At 34.1% G+C, this 21,160-nt stretch overlaps 1 protein-coding gene across 6 annotated transcripts in view; it reads right to left on the bottom strand.

The window, feature by feature from the left end:
• Positions 1-21,160, bottom strand: part of LOC134246433 (adenosylhomocysteinase-like 1) — a 39,710-nt gene that overhangs the window by 3,838 nt on the left and 14,712 nt on the right. For all 6 annotated transcript variants that reach the window (XM_062728797.1, XM_062728799.1, XM_062728800.1 and 3 more), the window contains 11 exons: positions 17,090-17,148; positions 14,984-15,071; positions 13,533-13,633; positions 11,078-11,149; positions 5,875-6,000; positions 4,536-4,712; positions 4,186-4,232; positions 3,724-3,787; positions 3,270-3,358; positions 2,986-3,056; positions 617-711 (listed from right to left, as the gene is read on the bottom strand). In XM_062728797.1, coding sequence (XP_062584781.1) covers positions 617-711; positions 2,986-3,056; positions 3,270-3,358; positions 3,724-3,787; positions 4,186-4,232; positions 4,536-4,712; positions 5,875-6,000; positions 11,078-11,149; positions 13,533-13,633; positions 14,984-15,071; positions 17,090-17,148 — 989 coding nt within the window. The remainder of the gene's footprint in view (positions 1-616; positions 712-2,985; positions 3,057-3,269; positions 3,359-3,723; positions 3,788-4,185; positions 4,233-4,535; positions 4,713-5,874; positions 6,001-11,077; positions 11,150-13,532; positions 13,634-14,983; positions 15,072-17,089; positions 17,149-21,160) is intronic.

Below are 21,160 nucleotides of genomic sequence, written 5' to 3'. Positions count from 1 at the left end.
CCCGGGGTCATGATTTGAACAATTTAGAATCTACACTACCCCAGGGTGCTTCCACATAAGTTTCTGCTTTTCTGGCCCTGTGGTTCTTGAGAAGAAGATTTTCAAATATTTTTCCTATATATTTCTATGTAAAACTGATTCCCCAAATCTACATTACCCCAGGATATTTCCACATAAGTTTCAACTTTACTGGCCCAGTGGTTCTTGAGAAGAAGATTTTTGAATGACCCCACCCTATTTTTGTCTTTTCTTGATTATCTCCCCTTGTGAGGGGACTTGGCCCTTCATTTTAACAATTTAAATTCCCCTTCACCCAAGAATGCTTTGTACCAAGTTTGGTCAAAATTGGCCCAGTGGTTCTTGAAAAGAAGTCGAAAATGTGAAAAATTTACAGACGGATGAACAAACGGACGGACGGACGACGTACAAAATGTGATCAGAAAAGCTCACTTGAGCCTTCAGCTCAGGTGAGCTAATTATACATCCCCCATTAAAATCATATACAGCATGTGAGCACAACTGGACACTCATACATCATTTTAGGGGCTGTAACAAACATTGAAGATGTCTAAAATGTATACACATATACAAACAGACAGAAAGATGTACAACTCACCACATCAATTTCTGTATTGGAATGACCCATATTACATACTATACAACCAGTCTTCATTTTGTCCATATGATTCCTTGTTACAACATTCTTGTTTCCTGATAAAATGAAAATGATACATATATTGTACTTCTGTATTCTGTAGCATCCTATGGGACAATATTCAACCATAAATCACAGTAAAGGTTTCTACTAGTAACCTGGAATATTTCAAAAAGTTAGGTAATCAAAGATTGTGCAAATCACCTGGAGGAATGCTATCCACAAGTGAGACAAATCTCAGACCTATTTAGCTTTTTTTAAAATGCATGTACATGTAATTATGCCCTGTTCACATGGAGAGTTTAATTTGAATTAAACATAAAGTTAGTGCAAATTAGCTTCGCTTAGTGTTCACACAGAGAATTTAATGCAAATTAGTTTAGGCCATAATAAATAAATTGCTAGATTCTTATCCAAATTTTTTTGAAAATCAAGGCGGGCGGGCGGCTTTTATTTTATATTTTTTATTTTTTCAATTTTGCAGATTTTTTATTGACCTGGTCAATCGGTGTAAATTTATCTACAATACCCGAATAAAAGTCATTGTAAAGTTTCAATTATCTCTTACTTCACATCATCACCAATCTTTTTCAACCAATGACCCTTGTTTAAAATATTTACGCATGTATTACAGCAATTACCATCTTTTCAGCTGTCAAAATCATGTCGACTTTTGTGGGATTTAAAACGAAAGTAGAATGGTAGATGAATACCGATCCCGATCAGAATTAAGATGAAATAAAACTGATATTAAAAAAATCGAGGCGGGGGTATACAATCCGGGCGGGCGGGGATGAGAATCTAGGGATATTTTTATTATGGCCTTAATTCGAATTAATTTATTGCGCATTAAATTACTTCGCATTAGCTCCATGTGAACACTAAGCGAATTGAATTTTGACCCATGCGTAAGGCCAGAATTAAGTCACAGGACACATGTTGGTGGTTAGATATATCTGTGCTATACTTGGTTAAAAATCAAGGAAAAGTATGGTAATCATTAAATGTATATAACCTGTAGCCACTATGATTATTATATCAAATGTATGGCTCTGCACACACGACATGATTAACAAATGATGTAATAATAGCCTTACTGAATAGTCTTTTTGTAGAAATAAAATTTTCATTGTCATTAGTTTACTTCACTTTAGCTATTGAGTGAACGCAATTTATTTCCATTATTTCAATTCGCATAAGTTTACTTTGCATTAATTTACTGCGAATTAAACTCTCTGTGTGAACAGGGCATTAGTTTGTATCTTGAGATCACTATCCATGCATTTTGGTTTAAATAGGACATTTAGGGCAAGCAGATTTTGGGAATGCACCTGCTCCAAGCAATTTAACCTGTCACTCATACAGAAGATGTACGTCAGTTCCAGTATCTGAAGGCAAGTCTGGTGTTATCAATTCCTAGTTGTATTATATTTGCAAGTTATGTAAAACAGGCCATAAAATTATAGAGGTACTCCAAAAACAGGCCACTCAGCTGGAAATATAGGTCAAAACCAATATCTTAAGCAGATAGGGTAGTGTTAGCTGCAGATCTGTAGCTCTCCGAAAAAATATATATTGATAGACAAGAGCCACCCATTGAAAAAACTGTATATTTATTGCGCACAAAAAATGCGCTCGGTTCTCGATTTATTTCTCCATGTTTTTAAAGCTGTAATCTCAAAATATTACTAACCGTGTGTTTCTAACATATTCTTTGACTCTTTCCACAACAAAACACTCCTCATAATTGTTGTTAATAGTCCTCCTGGCTCTGATATTGCCATCATCGGACATTTCGCTTATTTATACTGCCATTTTGGTTTCAAAGATAATTCGGTCCAATATGCTTCGTTCAGATGTCAACTACGAGAGAACTTGATAGAGGAGAGAGTAATTTTTTGAAATCTTCCATTTTTTGCAATTGAGGTAAGAATTTGGAAAAATTAATCAAGAATCGAGCACCCTTTTTAGTACGCAATAAATATACAGTTTTTTCAATGGGTGGCACTGTAGCTCTCCGGTCTATCAATAATTTTTTTCGGAGAGCTACAGATCTGCAGCTAGGGTAGTGTTAATACCAAGATATTTCATCCAGGCTAGTTTGGTCCAGATAGGGTTAATATTTACTTTATACACTTTACCTTGAAAATAAAGGTCAGATCCAGCATCCAAAGCAGACTGGGTGGTGAGCATCCTAAGATGCAAGTTTGGTCCAGATTGGACTTGCAGTTACTTGAAAATGACTTCTTACCAAAACGATGGCTAATTCTGAGGGGCATTTGAACTCATCTTGAATTTATCCAGGTGAGCTAACAATGTGTGTGTCTTACCTGTACAGGTGATGAGGATATCAATACTCTTGACCACTTCATCCAGCCTGGTCACTCGGAAACCATCCATGCTGAAAGTTAAGAAAAACTCAATTACGAAATGTAATCTTAAAGATCAGGATAACATGTATCTCATATCCAAATAATACAAGAATTAACAGAATTTATATCAAATGTACAGAAAGTGTGCACATATTATAAAACACAGAGCAAAGATGACTATTTTAAACACATTATCTCTCATATCACACTCTGCATTGTTTACAGAGATCCTGAGTTCTTACCAAGCCTGGAGGGCACAGATTGGGTCAATCTCTGACACCATTACATTACAACCAAGTCCTTTGAGAGCTGATGCACAACCTTTTCCAACCTAAGAAAACGATTAAAAGACAATGATTAATTTAAGAAGGGGTTTTGGGATGGTTGAAAAATCTTTACGAAACTGAAATGCATTCATAGTTACTTCAAGTTACTTTAAACATGTTCAGTTCTAGGGTTGTTTAAAACAATAGGTTTTTAAAGTAAATACTTTGGCAAAAAAAACAACAAAAAAAAAATTGTGCAAAATAGAGTGGAAATCGAATTTTCCTGGAGAAATTGATTTCCTGATCTAAGCTTAAAATTTGATTGAACAGTATTAATGATTTTAAATTAACCCCTAATTTTAAATCAATTTAAAAAACATTTATTTTCTTTTTTCTTGAAAAGTTAATGAGTTATTCCCCTTTGCCTTACCTCTCCATAACCACAGATGATAATTTGTTTTCCACCAAACATGACATCAGTCGTGCGTTTTAATCTGGAAAATCAAAAAATTGGTTAAACTTTGTCACTTCTTTACCTTGAAGCCAGTGGGAAAAACTCAGAGATATCTGATGGTTTGAGGTATTTGGGTTAATAAGTTACATAATAGACAATTGGCTGGAAATTTTACCTAATTTTATATCCATGATGTTTTAGATACTGTATCATACTTTGAGATATGAAAATCAACAGAGAATAAAAGGATACATAGGCATTATCTTTATCAATTTTTTTTAATAAATACATTGTTATTTATAAATAGCTATGAATTTCTCACTATTTTCCTAAAATATATTTGAAAATATCATAAAATTTTCACCATGCAACAAATTTCTGTTTTATCAAAACTTCAACCATAAAACCAAATCAAATGTTTAAAAAAAATTCACTTACGCATCGAGGATAGATTCCCTACAGCTGTAAAGATTATCAAACTTTGTCTGGAAAAACAAAAAAAGTTTTTAGTCAATATAATGAAAGATAATTGCCCGTACATCAAAACAATCTAGATAAAATTTCTCTATAGCTGTAGTTGAAAGGAATAATTGTATCAATTTCATGAACATGAAGCAACTTTTGTAAAAGACTGCCAATTTTTAAAATTAAATGCAACCATCAGGAAATAAAGTTCAAGGTATTTATAAAAGCAAGGTGGAAATGGAAGGTGGAAATGACACAAAATAGAATGGCACTAAAGCTGAAAGAGACAATGTATTACTTTTTGTTTTTACAGAGTTACCTACCTTAGTGACGGAGTCATTGACGTTCATGGCTGGGACGGTGAGTTTTCCGGACTTGGAGAGCTGATAAAGACGATGTACGCCTGTCACGCTCTCCTCTACAATTCCCTTAATCATGTTAAACATGGCAGGGTAACGCTTTAACATCAGATGGGTGGCGTCACCTCCATCATCCAAAATCTAAAACAGGAGATAAGTAAAAACATTCTATCAAAAACAGAGGACAATAATGACATTATGTTAAACATGACTAGGTAACACTGCAACAACAGGTGGATAGCATCCAGAAACTAAATCAGAGGCCAATAAAGATATTCTACACCAGGGGAAAGATGAATTCATGGTATACCGTAAATCTGGAAATTTTTACTGTAGATAAATTTTTAGCAAATTTGCGCGTGCATTGCATTCGTTTTTAAATCAACATGTGAAGAATTTTTTTTCTGAGGACTTGTCTTTTTTTTTAACTCAGTGAATAGGCATTGGTAAGCACCTTATTTTTAAAAGAAACCTGTTTACACTAGTCTATATATAACATTAATTACCCGTCTATATTATATGCAATATCGTCCGATAACATCGTTTTTAATTATTTTCATCAATTAATTTGCCAATAAAGAGAGAACTGTCATTTTATCTAACCGTGTATCAACACGGGCGAGTTGCGTTTATACAAAGTTCCAAATGTAAACGCGGCGTATATTTTATAGAATCGTTTTTATTTTTTCATTTGGATTATACTTTAGGTTGCATAAACAACCTCTAAAATGTTTGTTATAATAGATTTAAAAATTATTTTCATGCAAATCCTTTTGTTTTTATATTTTATAAATGTTGCGTTTTTAAACTGGGCATATTATGAAACATAACCTGTCTGAAAATCTTCAGTGATTTTTATTTTAAGCACCAGTGACAATCGGAAGCGTAAAAATTAATCACATTTTTGTCTACATTTTATTAATCATTTTTACCATGTCAGGTTGCCAGCCCTCGAGTTGATACATTTGTCTATATTTTATAAATCGTTTTTACCATGTTAGGTTGCTAGCCCTCAGAGTTGATACATTTGTCTATATTTTATAAATCGTTTTTACCATGTTAGGTTGCTAGCCCTCGGAGTTGATACATTTGTCTATATTTTGTAAATCGTTTTTACCATGTTAGGTTGCCAGCCCTCGGAGTTGATACATTTGTCTATATTTTATAAATCGTTTTTACCATGTTAGGTTGCTAGCCCTCGGAGTTGATACATTTGTCTATATTTTATAAATCGTTTTTACCATGTTAGGTTGCCAGCCCTCGGAGTTGATACATTTGTCTATATTTTATAAATCGTTTTTACCATGTTAGGTTGCCAGCCCTCGGAGTTGATACATTTGTCTATACACCACCAGAAGTCCTCCTCCGTCTCGCCTTTCCACGCATAGATCGGGAAGCCAGCTTCCGCTAACGCAGCCGCCACTTCATTCTGTAAAACAAAAGTAGAATCAATGGCAAAAATTAAAGACTCTGCATGCAAAATTACATTCTAAATAAGAAATATGTTAGATCCTTGTTATGTTTGCTTAAGGTTGTAACCTCTCATAACACAACTGTTACAGTGAATGAAAGACATCATGGACAACATAATTAAGCATGAAAATTATTTATCTTTCAATTTTGCATAAGATATACTTTCAATTAATTTGCATGGTATAAACACCTCAGATTTACTACAATTACCTAACTCTTCGATATAAAACCTATTCATGTTACTACATTTTTGATACATTTTTCCTCTGATGCCTTAAAGGGTCTAAAACATAAACCATTACGTGGGTTTCCTAATGCAGTCTGTGTATTTTTACAGAGTCATTAACAAGTCAGTCATTATCAGCTGCACAAAATAGCAATTTCCATGGAAACATTATGATGGCTTATGACAAAATTGACTCTTATCCACTGTACAACATCAGAAACTTTACGTTGTTATCTCCTCTGCATAATCGGACAAAACTGGTATCCCCTGAGAGAACCAGTCTAGATTAAAACACGTCCAACAACTGCTGAACAATACATTAAGTTCTCAATTTAATGAAATCATCCAGACTGGCAAAAAAAAATGTAGAATACATAATATGCATCAACAGTTGAAAGCCATTCATTTTAGATCTTGTTTTCAAGGTTTTCCCCTGCGTGTATATATATACTTCATGTAGTTGCAAAATACTCTTCTTATAAATTTATGATGAGTTCATATTTCCTAATAAGGGCACCAGTTTACTTTTTAGTTCCTTTACTATATAAATTTTTAAGTTAACTTTGAAAAACATAGGGAGGGGATAAAACTCTAACCCACAAAGTGGATGTTCTACTTTAAAAAATCTATATACCATATAAGTAGAATTTTTTGCGAGGATTTAATTTTGGCATTATTAGCTAGGGTTCTGAGATTGCTAAAATTGAATATCACTAAAAATTAATTGCATTTTATTTGTAATAACCTCTTTAATGTCCATTTTAAAATTGCTGAAATTGCATCTCGCTAAAAATAAAATACCAATTTTTAAGGACAAATTGCTAAATTTGTGTCTCGCTAAAATTTCCACTTATACGGTAGTCTATTATGGAATTGTTCAGTTTTAAAATAAATAGGTTTCCTCTGTTTTGTATCAATATGCTGGCTACCACCTTCTTAACATTTGACTTAAGACAGGTATCCATTTGTCTTAAAATTAAGATCAATCTTAAGATGATCATAAAATACAACTTTTAGTTTGGTAAAAACTTAAAATAATTTATAGGTCTTAAGACAGCTCGACTTGATCATAATAGACAATTTTGTAAATGGGGCCCTTGCTGTATATATTTAAGAAAATAACTTTTTTACATTGTATTCTCTGACATTGTTTTGTGATCTATTTCAGAATGATCTATCCTTTTCCCCTGAATTTCAATTGATCTCGTATGAATGAGTGGTTAAGTTATCACCTCTTGCAGTTGACAAGACTGAAGAAAATCAATCTCCAGAAAATTGCCTGATTCTGGTGGAGATTGATTAAACAGATGACAACCTGCTCTCTTGTGGAATGGATAGTTTAAATTTACTATCATGCTGAAGTTCAAACAAGACTAAAACTTTTCTAACCCTGATATTTATTTCTTTAGAATGGCATTTGATTTATTTTTTTATTATACACAGTAAATGTTTTGATAAACAAGAGGCCCATGGGCTACATCGCTCACCTGAGAAGCTTTGACCATTACGTTCTTTACCAGATTTCCCCCTTGTAATACATAATGTGACCCCACCCTACCTAACTGATCATAATTTAGACAATTTGAAATCTACGCTACCATAGGATGCTTTGATTCAACATTGTAAAACTTTGATTCCCCACTGTGGCCCCGCCCAACCCCTGGGGGTCATGATTAGAACAATTTGGAATCTACACTACCCTGGGATGCTTCCACTTAAGTTTCAACTTTTCTGGCACAGTGGTTCTTGAGAAGAAAATTTTCAAAGATTTTTCCTAATATCTATGTAAAACTTTGATTCCCCATTGTGGCCCTGCCCAACCCCCTGGGGTCATGATTTGAATAATTTAGAATTGACACTACTCAAGGATGCTTCCACATAAGTTTCAGCTTTTCTGGCCCCGTGGTTCTTGAGTAGAAGATTTTCAAAGATTTTTCCTATATATTACTATGTAAAACTTTGATTCCCCACTGTGGCCAAGCCCTACCCCCGGGGGTCATGATTTTAACAATTTAGAATTTTTACTATCCCAGCATGCTTTCACATCAGTTTCAGTTTTTCTGGTCCCGTGGTTCTTGAGTAGAAGATTTTCAAAGATTTTTCCTATATATTTCTATGTAAAACTTTGATTCCCCATTGTGGCCCCGCCCTATCCCCGGGGGTCATGATTTGAACAATTTAGAATCTACACTACCTCAGGATGCTTTCACTTAAGTTTCAGCTTTTCTGGCCGAATGGTTCTTGAGCAGAAGATTTTCAAAGATTTGTTCTATATATTTCTAAGATTTGTTCCATATATTTCTATATTCCCATTGTGGCCCCATCCTACCCCCGGGGGTCATGATTTTAACAATTTAGAATTTGCACTACCCCAGGATGCTTCCATGTAAGTTTCAGCTTTTCTGGCCCAGTGGTTCTTGAGTAGAAGATTTTCAAAGATATTTCCCATATATTTCTATGTAAAATTTGATTCCCCATTGTGGCCCCGCCCTATCCCTGGGGGTCATGATTTGAACAATTTAGAATCTACACTACCCCAGGATGCTTCCACATCAGTTTCAGCTTTTCTGGCCCAGTGGTTCTTGAGAAGAAGATTTTTTAATGACCCCACCCTATTTTTGTCTTTTCTTGATTATCTCCCCTTGTGAGGAGACTTGGTCCTTCATTTTTATAATTTAAATTCCCCTTCACCCAAGGATGCTGTGTACCAAGTTCGGTCAAAAATGGCCCAGTGGTTCTTGAGAAGAAGTCGAAAATGTGAAAAGTTTACAGACGGGCAGACAGACGGACGGACAGACAGACAGCTACACAGACGGACGATGGACAAAATGTGATCAGAAAAGCTCACTTGAGCCTTCGGCTCAGGTGAGCTAAAAAAGGCCCATGGAGAGGACATCGAGGGGGGGTAGGAGGGCTTTTTATTGGTTTAAATCCAAAAGTAGTCCATGACCAGGATTTGCTATTTTTTAAATTTGTGGAAGATAAAGAATTTTCCTATATATTTCTATGTAAAATCACAACATTGCCACCCCACCCCACCCAATACACATTATTTTACAAATGTTATATCAATATGATGAATAATGGCTTTGTATATGAAAAGCTATATATCTGTAAAACCTTGACCTAGTCTGACATTAACTGCTTCCATATAAATATGATGTTTAAAGAAGATTTTTAAAGAATTTTCATATATTTCTATCTATGACGCATTTGATTTCTATTGAGCTTTGAATTGTTTTACGAAGAAAATTATCATTTTAATCTAAAAACTTTTATTTCAAAGTTTATATCAATTTAACATTCTAGCTGCAACCTTTAAAATCTGATTTCTCCAAAAACATTAAGCTCAAATAACAAAATCAAACAGAACTATTATGACATTTTGGAATAAAATTAGTATGTCTTGGACCATTCAGTTTGACAAAACAAACTGTGACAGTCATGCATTGTTCATGAACTTTAAGGTCAACCCTTATACATGCCTGCTACTGTGAGGCAATATACAGAAGATAATCAATGTTTTGTAGTCAGATACCAAATTTATTTCATCAGAGGAACAGGATGTTTCTTTTTATATTTTCTTAGTAGAATACAAAGTGATAATTTACTTGTGTAGAAGAGATGTTGCTCTGTGATGACTTACTAGTGTAAACTTCGTATTGCCCTGTGATTACTTATTTGTGTAGAATAGATATTGCCTTTTAATGAATTATCTGTTTTCAGTAGATATTGCCCTGTGATGACTTAACTTGGGTAGATTATTTCCTATGATGACTTACTTGTGTAGGAAAGATATTGCCCTATGATGCCATACCTTTGATAGTAGATATTGCCCTTTGATGACTTTCTATGTAGATATTGCCCTGTGATGACTTTCTGAGTAGAGTAGATATTACCATGTGATGAATTACTTTTGTAGACGTGATATTGCCTTGTGATGACTTACCTGTGTAGATATTGCCCTATAATGACTTATCTATGTAGAGTAGATATTGCCCTGTTATAAATTACCTGTGTAGAGTAGATATTACCCTGTTATAAATTACCTGTGTGGAGTAGATATTGCCCTGTTATGAATTACCTGTGTAGAGTAGATATTGCCCTGTGGTGAATTACCTGTGTAGAGTAAATATTGCCCTGTTATGAATTACCTGTGTAGAGTAGATATTGCACTGTTATGAATTATTTGTGTAGAGTAGATATTGCCCTGTTGTTAACTACCTGTGTAGAGTAGATATTGCACTAATTATTTGTGTAGAGTAGATATTGCCCTGTTATAAATTACCTGTATCAAGTAGGTATTACCCTGTTATGAATGACCTGTGTATAGTAGATATTGCCCTGTTAAAAATTACTAGTGTGGAGTAGATATTGCCCTGTTATAAATTACCTGTGTAGAGTAGATACTGCCCTGTTGTTAATTACCTGTGTAGAGTAGATATTGCCCTGTTATTAATTACCTGTGTAGAGTAGATATTGCCCTGTTGTTAATTACCTGTGTAGAGTAGATATTGCACTAATTATTTGTGTAGAGTAGATATTGCCCTGTTATAAATTACCTGTATCAAGTAGGTATTACCCTGTTATGAATGACCTGTGTATAGTAGATATTACCCTGTTAAAAATTACTAGTGTGGAGTAGATATTGCCCTGTTGATAATTACCTGTGTAGAGTAGATATTGCCCTGTTGTTAATTACCTGTGTAGAGTAGACATTGCCCCGTTATTAATTACCTGTGTAGAGTAGATATTGCCCTGTTGTTAATTACCTGTGTAGAGTAGATATTGCCCTGTTATTAATTACCTGTGTAGAGTAGATATTGCAGGCTGCCCACCTTACTGAGGCCCCAAGAGCTGCTAAAGTTTCCACAAGCACCTGTAAAAGAGATTTGAAACTCATTATTACACTCTGTGCAATACAATTTAAATGGGTTTTACTGATCACATTATAGGTATTTACAAAACTTCACAAAAAGAACTTCAGATGTGACCAAAGGATGGTGGCTTAAGTGCACTATATGCAATTTTTGCAGTTTATTTAGTAGTCAACTTAAACATTGTTTACAGGAAAAGAGATGTTTGTAAAACACTTATGCCCCCCTCCCCCACAAATTGGAATTTTTCTATCTTCAAAAGGGCATAACTCTGTCGATTATGGTGCTATCATACCCAAAATAGAAGTCCAAGGGTCATAACTCTGTCAAAAATGGTGCGACCAAACCCAAAACAGAACTTGACCTAGATATTCATTTGATATACCTGTACACTAAATTTCATTTCAGTATGTGCAACAGTTGTGAAGAAAATGAACGGAAACTAAATAGACCGACAGACAGACAGCAGCAAAGCAATATGCCCTCCCTTCTTCGAAGGGGGGAAGAAAAATTGGATCTTAAACTTCAATTTGTATAATTGAAAATGATAAAATGAACCCTGCAGATATGAACAGTGCAGCCCAAAACAAATCTGAAGAAATTCCCAGGAAGCAGAACATAAGAAACTATTTACTAACCATTTTGCCCCGTGGTCCCACAAAGCTTCCCAAAAAACTTCTCATCCAAACAACCATGGATTAAATACGAAAATTCCATCCTAAATCAATCTATAGGAAGACAAACCCAGACAGACCAGGAAGTAAGACAAGCTTTGAACTAGACAGACCGGGCAGAGGTCGGAAACAAACTCTTACCAGACAGACCAGCTAGAATGTCTGTCAGACTACTGTAAACTAACTTTTATTCAAGACGGCTTTATTTTGCGATTTATCAGGAGTAAACTACTTAGCAATGATTATTTTTTTTTGTGATCAAGCCTCTTTAGATCTGTTGTTCATACAGACACAGAGACTTTAGGATTGGTTTGTTGTGAGAAATATTTGTGATGACGAGGCTCTGGCAAACCTCGTTTAATTTTTCCACACACAAATAAAAGTTGGTTTGCAGTATCCTTGGATCAAAAATTATATCAGATTGACATTGTGCAAGAATTTCATACAAAAGTAATTTTAGAAAGCTCTAAATTAGACAAATTTGGTTCCTGGCCTGGGGGTCATAAAACTTAGACTCAATTTTGATCTCAGTCTCACTTTTACAAAAGGAATATCTGGTTGAATAGTGAGACTGAGATTAAAAGTGAGCTTGCCTAAGTTTTATGGCCCCGAAGCCAGGCCAAACTATCTATCAGACTATCACATGGAACAATATTTGTTATATATTCAGTTTGTTTGGGATCTTATCTAATACAGAATCACCTTGGGTCTGAAATGGAAATCTGTATTGGACTAGGCCAATTGTTTATGCCAGATTTACACAGTACATTATCTCACTCTCAATGATAAATACACTTATCACAAAATTTCAGGATGCCAATCAATAATTTATAAATTTGTCTGAAGCTGGATAAATAGCCAAATCAGCATTCCAAGTCACTTTAAAGCTATTGCATAGGAAGTATTTATCTTAATTCAGCTACCAAAAGCATGTCCTTTGAACCCTTAATATCAGATTAAAGGAAAAGTTATAGCTAACATTACTTTAATCCGTTAGGAACTCGCTACAATTTTTTTTAAGATTCAACATGATATGAGACAATCATTATTTTTATCATTAAACCACTTTGGGGAGGGGGGAATAAATAAAGAAACCCTTATAAAGTATTTTCCTCAACTATAATTCTCTATTTGATCATGAAATAATCGTCTAATCTCATCAATCTGATCATCAAAGAAAACATGTGAACATGTACTTCCTAAGATCTAGTCCATAAAAGTTGCTAATCCCTTAATCATGTTGCTGAGAGATCAATCACCAATGGATTCAGTTTTTAAAAAAAATTCCAACATCAGGTTCTCTTCGTTCAATATACCTGTGTGTCTCATTCTCTGGTTTTAAGGTACATTTGTATGTACATCAAAAGGTAGAATTATTAGCAAGCCCTTTTGAAAAACATTAATAATTTATATATTTTGTTATCACTTCATATGCTAGCAATAATATCATGCATCTTCATATCAAGAACCTTAATCACAAATTTTTTGAGGTTTGCGGAAAAAATAATGGTTTGTGGGGATTTGATTTGGTTGGAAAATGTTTAGTAGTAATGCTAAGCCTTATGAAATTTTGAATTTCACGGTGGTCATAAATTCTTTGGTCTCTCCATACCTCGAAAACAATGAAAATTAACCCCCCAACAAAAATTAATGATTTCACAGTATTATACACACCAGCTGCTAAAATTCTAAATAAGAAAGTAATACTAACGGCAGTCTGTGCTGTGATGTGGGTACAGCCTATAATTTTGGCCCCACTAAGTGGCTTGTCGTTCTCTGCTCTTTTTCTGAGGGCTATCAGACCAGGCATCTCTGTAACACAACAGGAATGTCAATTACTGAACATTATTTAACACAATTCTACAAAACTCATTTTCTTTGTAAGAATTGACAAGACGTTACTCTGTGCCATTTTGAGCAGATTACTGCCCATTTTCACTAGTAGTAAACCAAACCATAAAACAGGCAAATGATTAATGAATTTATAATTCTAAAAATTTTAATACTGAATGAAAATATTTGTTTTCAAGTAAACAAGAGTTGTTTGTGAAACACTTAAGCAACCCCCCTTGGACATATGTAACTACAATTGCAAGTAATTGGAATTTTTTTAAGTCCAAGGGGCATAACTCTCTCAATAACTGCTCAATCGTACCCAAAATAGAAGCCGACCTAGATATTCTTATGATAAATCTGTCTACCAAATTTCATTTCAGTAAGTGCAACCCCCTGCAAAGAAATTGAACGGAAACCGTTGGTACATTGACAGACACACAGACTGACTGACAAACAGCAGCAATATGCCCTTTCTTCTTTGAAGGGGGAGGGGGGATAAAAAAAATTCTCTGATTTATTCCTTATCATCATAGATCTATATTCCCCAAAGGCCCTAGAACATATTTTTTAATTCTAAGAAATATGGGCAATACTTGAGAAATTCAAATCACCAAAAAACTTATTTTCCACTACAGAAGGATTCCTGTTACATATTTTCAGTAACAAGAGAATGAATTCACAAAGTTAAGTGATATGGCTTTTCGATGTTGACACTTGAAAACCAAATTGTTTTAAAATGTAGTTTGGAGGGGCCACTTAACATACCACGGAATAAAAGTCAATATTTCCTCTATGTTGTGTTGGTTCAGTAAAGACAATCATTTGAATCCATTTAATTATAACTGAAATTGTTTGCCAAAAGCTAAATACTCAAAAGTTGGCAAATATAACTTCCAATATTGTTCAAATATTAGGTTAAAGACCAGAATTCATTAACATATTCTTTTAATGTTGATAAACATTCCCCTTCCTCCATGGTACGTATAGGTAATGAATAGTTACACTGCAAACATCTTTTGAAAAAAATACTCATATCCTGCTCAACCTAACTAATTGTCTCACACAAGTAATAATTTTTTTCTTCAATGACAAAAAAATCTAATTTCTCAGACCCACAGAATGAATTTCAATCCCGCAATGTAATACAGTGATCTAAAAAAAAATCAATGAAAGGGGAACGAAAAGAATGGACACTTTCCTGCTGCTTGGGAAATCTCCATGAAAAACAAACACTATGTGCTTGGACTGAAAACGTCAGTCTCCACTGAAAGGTCTACAGAGTCTATGGAATTTTCATGCATTGATTCGAAAACTTTGCTACAATACCTTGCTCAGCAATTTCAATCTCTCTTCTTCCAAATGCGGCATTGTCGATATTCTTTACACAGAAATCCGAGCTGCCTTTGGTGTTTTTCTACAAAAGTCAACATAACATTGTTCATAAATATCAGTTATCGAAATTGAAAATAACTTTTTCTTTTCTTGTACTTTGGCTCTTGATTCTAAACAGAAACATAGGTAATCAGAGATTACAGAGCTCACCTCAACGAATGTTGTCTTTAAGTAAGGCAAAGTCAAACAATTAACCAACAAGAAGTGTACATTCCAAAAATGAAAATATTTAAGCAATTTTAATCTGATTTTGAAATAGACCTACATAAAAAATTTAAACTACTTCTTCTTCATGAAAATGTAATTAAAATCCAGCAACTGAAGCAAATTTGAGAGTTTTCATCTCTTGATGCAACATTTGTGCAAGTTTGGTTTATACAATGTTATATAAGCCTTATAGTTTTTTGGTAATAGACCTGCACCCATAACTTTTACCTTGTCTATTATCTGAAAATGTATGTCGAATTCAGCATCCGAAGCAAGTCCATTAGTGTGCATCCTAAGATGTATCATCCATGCATGTTTGCTCATTAAAGGGCTCATAGTTAATTGGAAATGAAATATCCATCAAAAACTAACATTTTCACTCATCCCAAAAGTAGGTCAGATTCAGCATCCGAAGCATATATATGCATCCTTATATGTATCATCCATGCAAGTTTGGTCATTAAAGAACTCATAGTTACTTGGAAATGAATCATGCACCAAAAACTTTAACCTATTAACTCAACTAGAAAATGTAGGTCAGATACAGCATCCGAAGCAAGCCTGGTAGCATACATCCTTATATGTATCATCCATGCTAGTTTGGTCAACATAGAGCTTATAGTTACTTGGAAATGAAACCTGCACCAAATACTTTAACTTGTTCACTCAACCGGAAAATGTAGGTCAGATTCAGCATCCGAAGCAAGCCCGGAAGTATGCATCCTTAGATATATCATCCATGCAAGTTTGGTATATAGGGCTTATAAACTTGGAAATGAAACCTGCACTAAAAACTTTAACCTGTTCACTCAACCATAAAATGTAGGTCAGATTCAGCATCCGAAGCAAGCCCGGTAGTATGCATCCGTAGATGTATCATCCATGCTAGTTTGGTCAACATAGGGCTTATAGTTACTTGGAAATGAAACCTGCACCAAAAACTTTAACCTGTTCACTTTAGGTCAGATTCAGCATCCGAAGCAATGGTAGTATGCATCCTTAGACATATCATCCATGCAAGTTTGGTCAACATAGTTATAGTTACTTGGAAATGAAACCTACACCAAAAACTCCACCAAAAATGTTAACCTGCTCCAAAAACATTAACCTGGTCATTCCTTTGCTGAAATTGCAGCATCTGAAACTTTGACTGGTACAATGAAACACACTAAAACCATCTTCCATGCATGTCTAATCAATATAGGACATAGAAGTACTTAAAAAGAAAACTGCTCCAAAAAACTTAACCTTAACCTACGGTATAATTTTATTTCTAACGCCGACACCGACACCGACACCGACGCCGACACCGACGCCGCGCCGACATAATTTTTAGGTGAGCAAATCTCTAAAGGTCTTGTTGCTGAATGATGAGAAATCTAAAGATTTATATTCATATATACGTGAAGGTGATCATTTCCTTTTCCTAAATACACCGAAGATTCTCAATTCGTGATAGAAAAATCTCAAACGGTCTAGTAAATTTGAATGAAACAATGAATAAGAAAGCCTGAAACACAAGCTGATACGGGGGTCTTTTGGCTTAAAAATGAGATTCTTGTTATGTACATAGTCAAACCCAGATATCTATTGACTCCAGATATCAAGGTTAGAATACTTTAGGTGGGACTTCAAAATTACTTTAACATAACCATAGTTTTTGAGATATATATGCATTAGAGGTACCAAATGAAAGTTAAACTGCCTATTGGTGTGTACCGGTATACTGTATCCTTCACAAAAACTTTCTTCCTTCTCTTTGGAGGGGGGGGGGGATATATTATGTTGACTTGTACAGTGTGGTAGATTTTGGTATAATGTTGGCTAACTTACCTGATTCTTATCTCTGGGGTTAATTTCATCCTCGTCAGAAGAACTCCCCGTGTACGAAGCTAAAAAGACAGGAAAAAAAATATCCAATGAATTAAGTTATATTCATATTAAACTTAAACATCACAATATTTACCTGTTGGTGTTAACAAATATATACTGTATACAGGGTTATTTTTGCCCCGCTTTGTTTTCACCCTTTCACACCAATTTGCCCCGTTTTAAATTCGCCCAGTTACAGTTTTGTTTAAAAAGTTGTACTGTATACTTTTAATTTGTCCCTCAATAAATTTGCAAAAACAAAGCTAGGACAAAAGGGGCGGAAATAAAACAGGGGTCGAAAATTTCCCTGTATACAGTAATTTTCCTCATTTCTCATTGGTCTAAATTAGTTAAATATCAAAAATGCCTTAAGAAAATCTTTACCGACAGAAAATAAATTATCAAACTGGAAAAATGCTTTTAGAGGTGGTAAAAGATTTAAAACCTCTAAAATTGATACAACTGCATGCTTACTCGATAATGCATTATTTTCAATATATTCAAATGTATACATTCAAGAGAAACAACTCTAATAGAAAAAACCCTTCTTTAGCTGCCAGTTACAATAAATACACATAGATCATTTATTAAATGCTTCTGAGCTATACTATGTAAACCTTTCGTAAGGACTATCTTCAAATACTAGTAATCATGCAATAAGAATTTTATTGTTGTCCAGTGTAATTCACTGCTGACCATAATTAAAAACCCGATAAACAGTAGATCAACTTGACCCAATTTCTCCTAAATCCAAAGATTACCATTGCTTCCTCCCGCTTTGTGAAGACTAAACGATTTCAGAGGATGTTCCGTATCAAACTCCACGAATCGCACGCACCGAGTTTTCTCAACGGGAATGTCCAAATAATCCATGACATCCATACATACACAAAAAAAATCCCTTCTGGTTTTTTCACGATCAAAACAAGCAGAACATTTATCACCTTGTTTATATCTAAACACAAGATCTGGACAATACAGATGACAGGTAAATAACGAGAAACATGGTAATGTCACATTGCTGAGCAGGTGTGAATCACAGAATTCATGGAATTGGTGACTGAGAATCAATGACAACTGATTACAAACAGATCCTAATTACTGCTGGATAGATAATTCCTCATCTGGCATTTTACATCAAATTCTACCCTTAGAGATAACAGGTAGAAATAGATTGGTCACCAAGTCTTCGGACACAGGAATATGATCGCTGATAATGAATCAAAGACAAACGAGATAATTCCACATAGGTAAGGCTCTGTTCAGGAAGCCGGGTATATAAATACCTGTCAGAGCGGATTATGTAGGTCACTGTTGGTCTAAACCAGACACTGGTCTGTTAGCTGTGTATTTATGAAGAAGCCACTATAAGTTTTGTCATAAAAATGTCAAGAAATTCAAGTTCTATGTCAGTAGGTCTCTGTAAGAGTTGTCCCCCCTACAAATAGAACTCTTTTATCTCTGTTTGATTTGTTGGCACTTCCTTCAAATCAATTTTAGGACTTTATCATCTTTAGTGCAATACTGTATTTAAAAAACTGATTTGTGACCAATTCAACTTGCATTTTAGAGCTGCAGACAAAAAATAATTATTTATGGCAGATTCATTCCTAAAATCCTTTTACAAAAACTCCAAATTTTGAAAACAAAGATCTGTATTAAACATCCATAAAAGTTATACTGTATTTAGGTTAATCTCAGCGAGATGGGTCGAGACTAAAATTTTGGTCTGACGACTACTACCCATCTGGGTAGTAGACGTCAGACCAAAATTTTAGTCTTGACCCATCTCGCTGAGATTATATTTAGGTGGTCACATGAATTGTTTTTAAGCATTAAATTGTAAATTATATTAAAAATTCGTCATAAGATACCTATGCTGCTAAATTTAATGTGTATTAGAAGTGCATTATGTCTGCACAGCCACCCATGTTATTATATGCTGAACACCCAAAATACACGTTTCATTGGTTATGTAGATTGATTTATGGTTGATTGATCAAATTTTAATTTTTCCTTTTAATACTTGTAATCATTCATTTTTAAATCATTAAATCCATCACACTTGTGCAACTAAACTGAAGGAGAAGACGCTATTTTTCAATTATGCATTTTTTTTTTCCAATTCTGATTTTCACTTTTGACATTGCAATTAAATGGCATTCAATGTTTGCGTTACCAAAATAAATTTCAAACCTTAAATTTTTGTCCTTCCCACCCATGTAATGTGTTTTGAATGTCTGAGCTTTCTATACTACTCTTTAATAAGCAAATAATAAAAAATATAAATATTTTCTGGTGTCATATTCTATAATATGACTCTGTGATTAATAAATACTGAAGTTATAAATAAATCATAAACCAAATGTGGAGATTTTGCACCATGTATCAAATCTAGAAAAAATACCATGGTGAATTGATACCACAGTGAACTGTTTCAGTAACATATAGACTGGGATGATACTTTATACTTTTGCTTATCTGTTTTATACCTGGCTATCAAGCATATGATTTGGATTTTATTGTTACTATTGATTCACAGATACAGTCACAAACAACCTGTATAAAGTATAAAAATCTATAAAGGGCAAACAAACATGATCCCAATTATAATAAATATCCTGCATTCTAAAGTTACCCCAATACATAAGTAAGGATATAGAGTACATACTTCACAAATTTAATCTTTTTTGTCTTTCATCTTGTCATTGACAATTTGACTTTGTACAGTATATCATAATGTATACAGTAAAACTTCGTTATAACAAAGTCACTGGAACCTATAAAATTACTTCGCCATATCCTTAATTCATTATACATATCCGTACATTATAAGGAATTCTTTAAATTTATATAGCTGGGGATCCATGTTAACATTGCTATATCCATGAAATCGCAATATCTGTGTTCATACCAAACAGGTTTTACTGTACAGTAATATAGTAAAAGATTTCCCTTAATCAGTGCACCCATACAGAATTCATCTTCTTTAATTCTAACCATCTTAATAAACTGTAATTATTTATTATAATAAAAAATAGACTTTTTTGAGGATGCATTGTTTTCTTCAATGCCCATTGAATCCGTAACTGAATCATGTAGAAATGTGTAATCTACCTTTAACCTAGGTCAGAGATAAATCAAACTGGAGAGGGAGGGGTATTCCTATAGAAGAACAAAAATTGTCTATGACGTTTGTCGTTGCTAAAACTTTTGCTATAATTTTGTATCACAATTTCTAAAACAAACTTTCCATAGACTGATCGATCCATAAACATCATTGGCAAACTTCGCAAGCAACAAACTGATTTCATGGCAAAAAACATGACTTAACTTTTTTTCCTCAAAAAAAATAAATGAAGTAAATTACTCATTTATTGCTTATTCTTTAATTTCCTTGCCTGGCTTTACGATAGTGATAGATGGCAACCAATTAGCTTAGTACTTCACTAATAACATGCATCTGTGGTTGTTAATACTTTGAAATAAATGCTTGTAAAGTAAAGAAGATGGTGGAAGGCATTATGAATAGAATGGCTTTAATTCGAGAACTGTTGATTCAGCAGTTAAGGAGGCTTGCAAATAAGACAGTGGTACACACCAACATTATAGAATGAATGGCAGTTTCCATTTTTTGTTCAGTAAAAGCCCAAATATCTGTCCAATCAAAATGTAAAATGGTCCACAATGGTGTACAAATTTATAAAAGATACTGCGAGCATCATAAAATTACATGTATTTGGGGACATAAAAGATAGGTACCGATATTGAACAAAACATGATAGAATCTGGCTAGAACAATAAATAGAAAGTGCTCACTGGCACTCTGTATGAAAGATTCTGTGTAATTAAATTTTATGCAGAATTACAGGTTGATTTGTGGATAAGAGATGGGCACCCTAAGTATAACAGATAGACCTACAGATGGACAAACACTTCCATCATAGTATAGGTCCTTTCCATGCAGTGGGTATCATACTCATAAGCTCTTTTTCCCCTATCTGGTAATCACAAATCAAACATACATGTACG

This window comes from Saccostrea cucullata, unplaced genomic scaffold (genome assembly GCF_032062105.1).
Source record: "Saccostrea cucullata isolate Sc308-1 unplaced genomic scaffold, CSIRO_AGI_Scuc_v1 ctg532, whole genome shotgun sequence".
In the NCBI taxonomy this organism is placed as follows: Eukaryota; Metazoa; Mollusca; class Bivalvia; order Ostreida; family Ostreidae; genus Saccostrea; species Saccostrea cuccullata.
The sequence above is the reverse complement of the archived record's forward strand: the minus strand, read 5'-3'. Positions and strand labels throughout refer to the sequence as shown.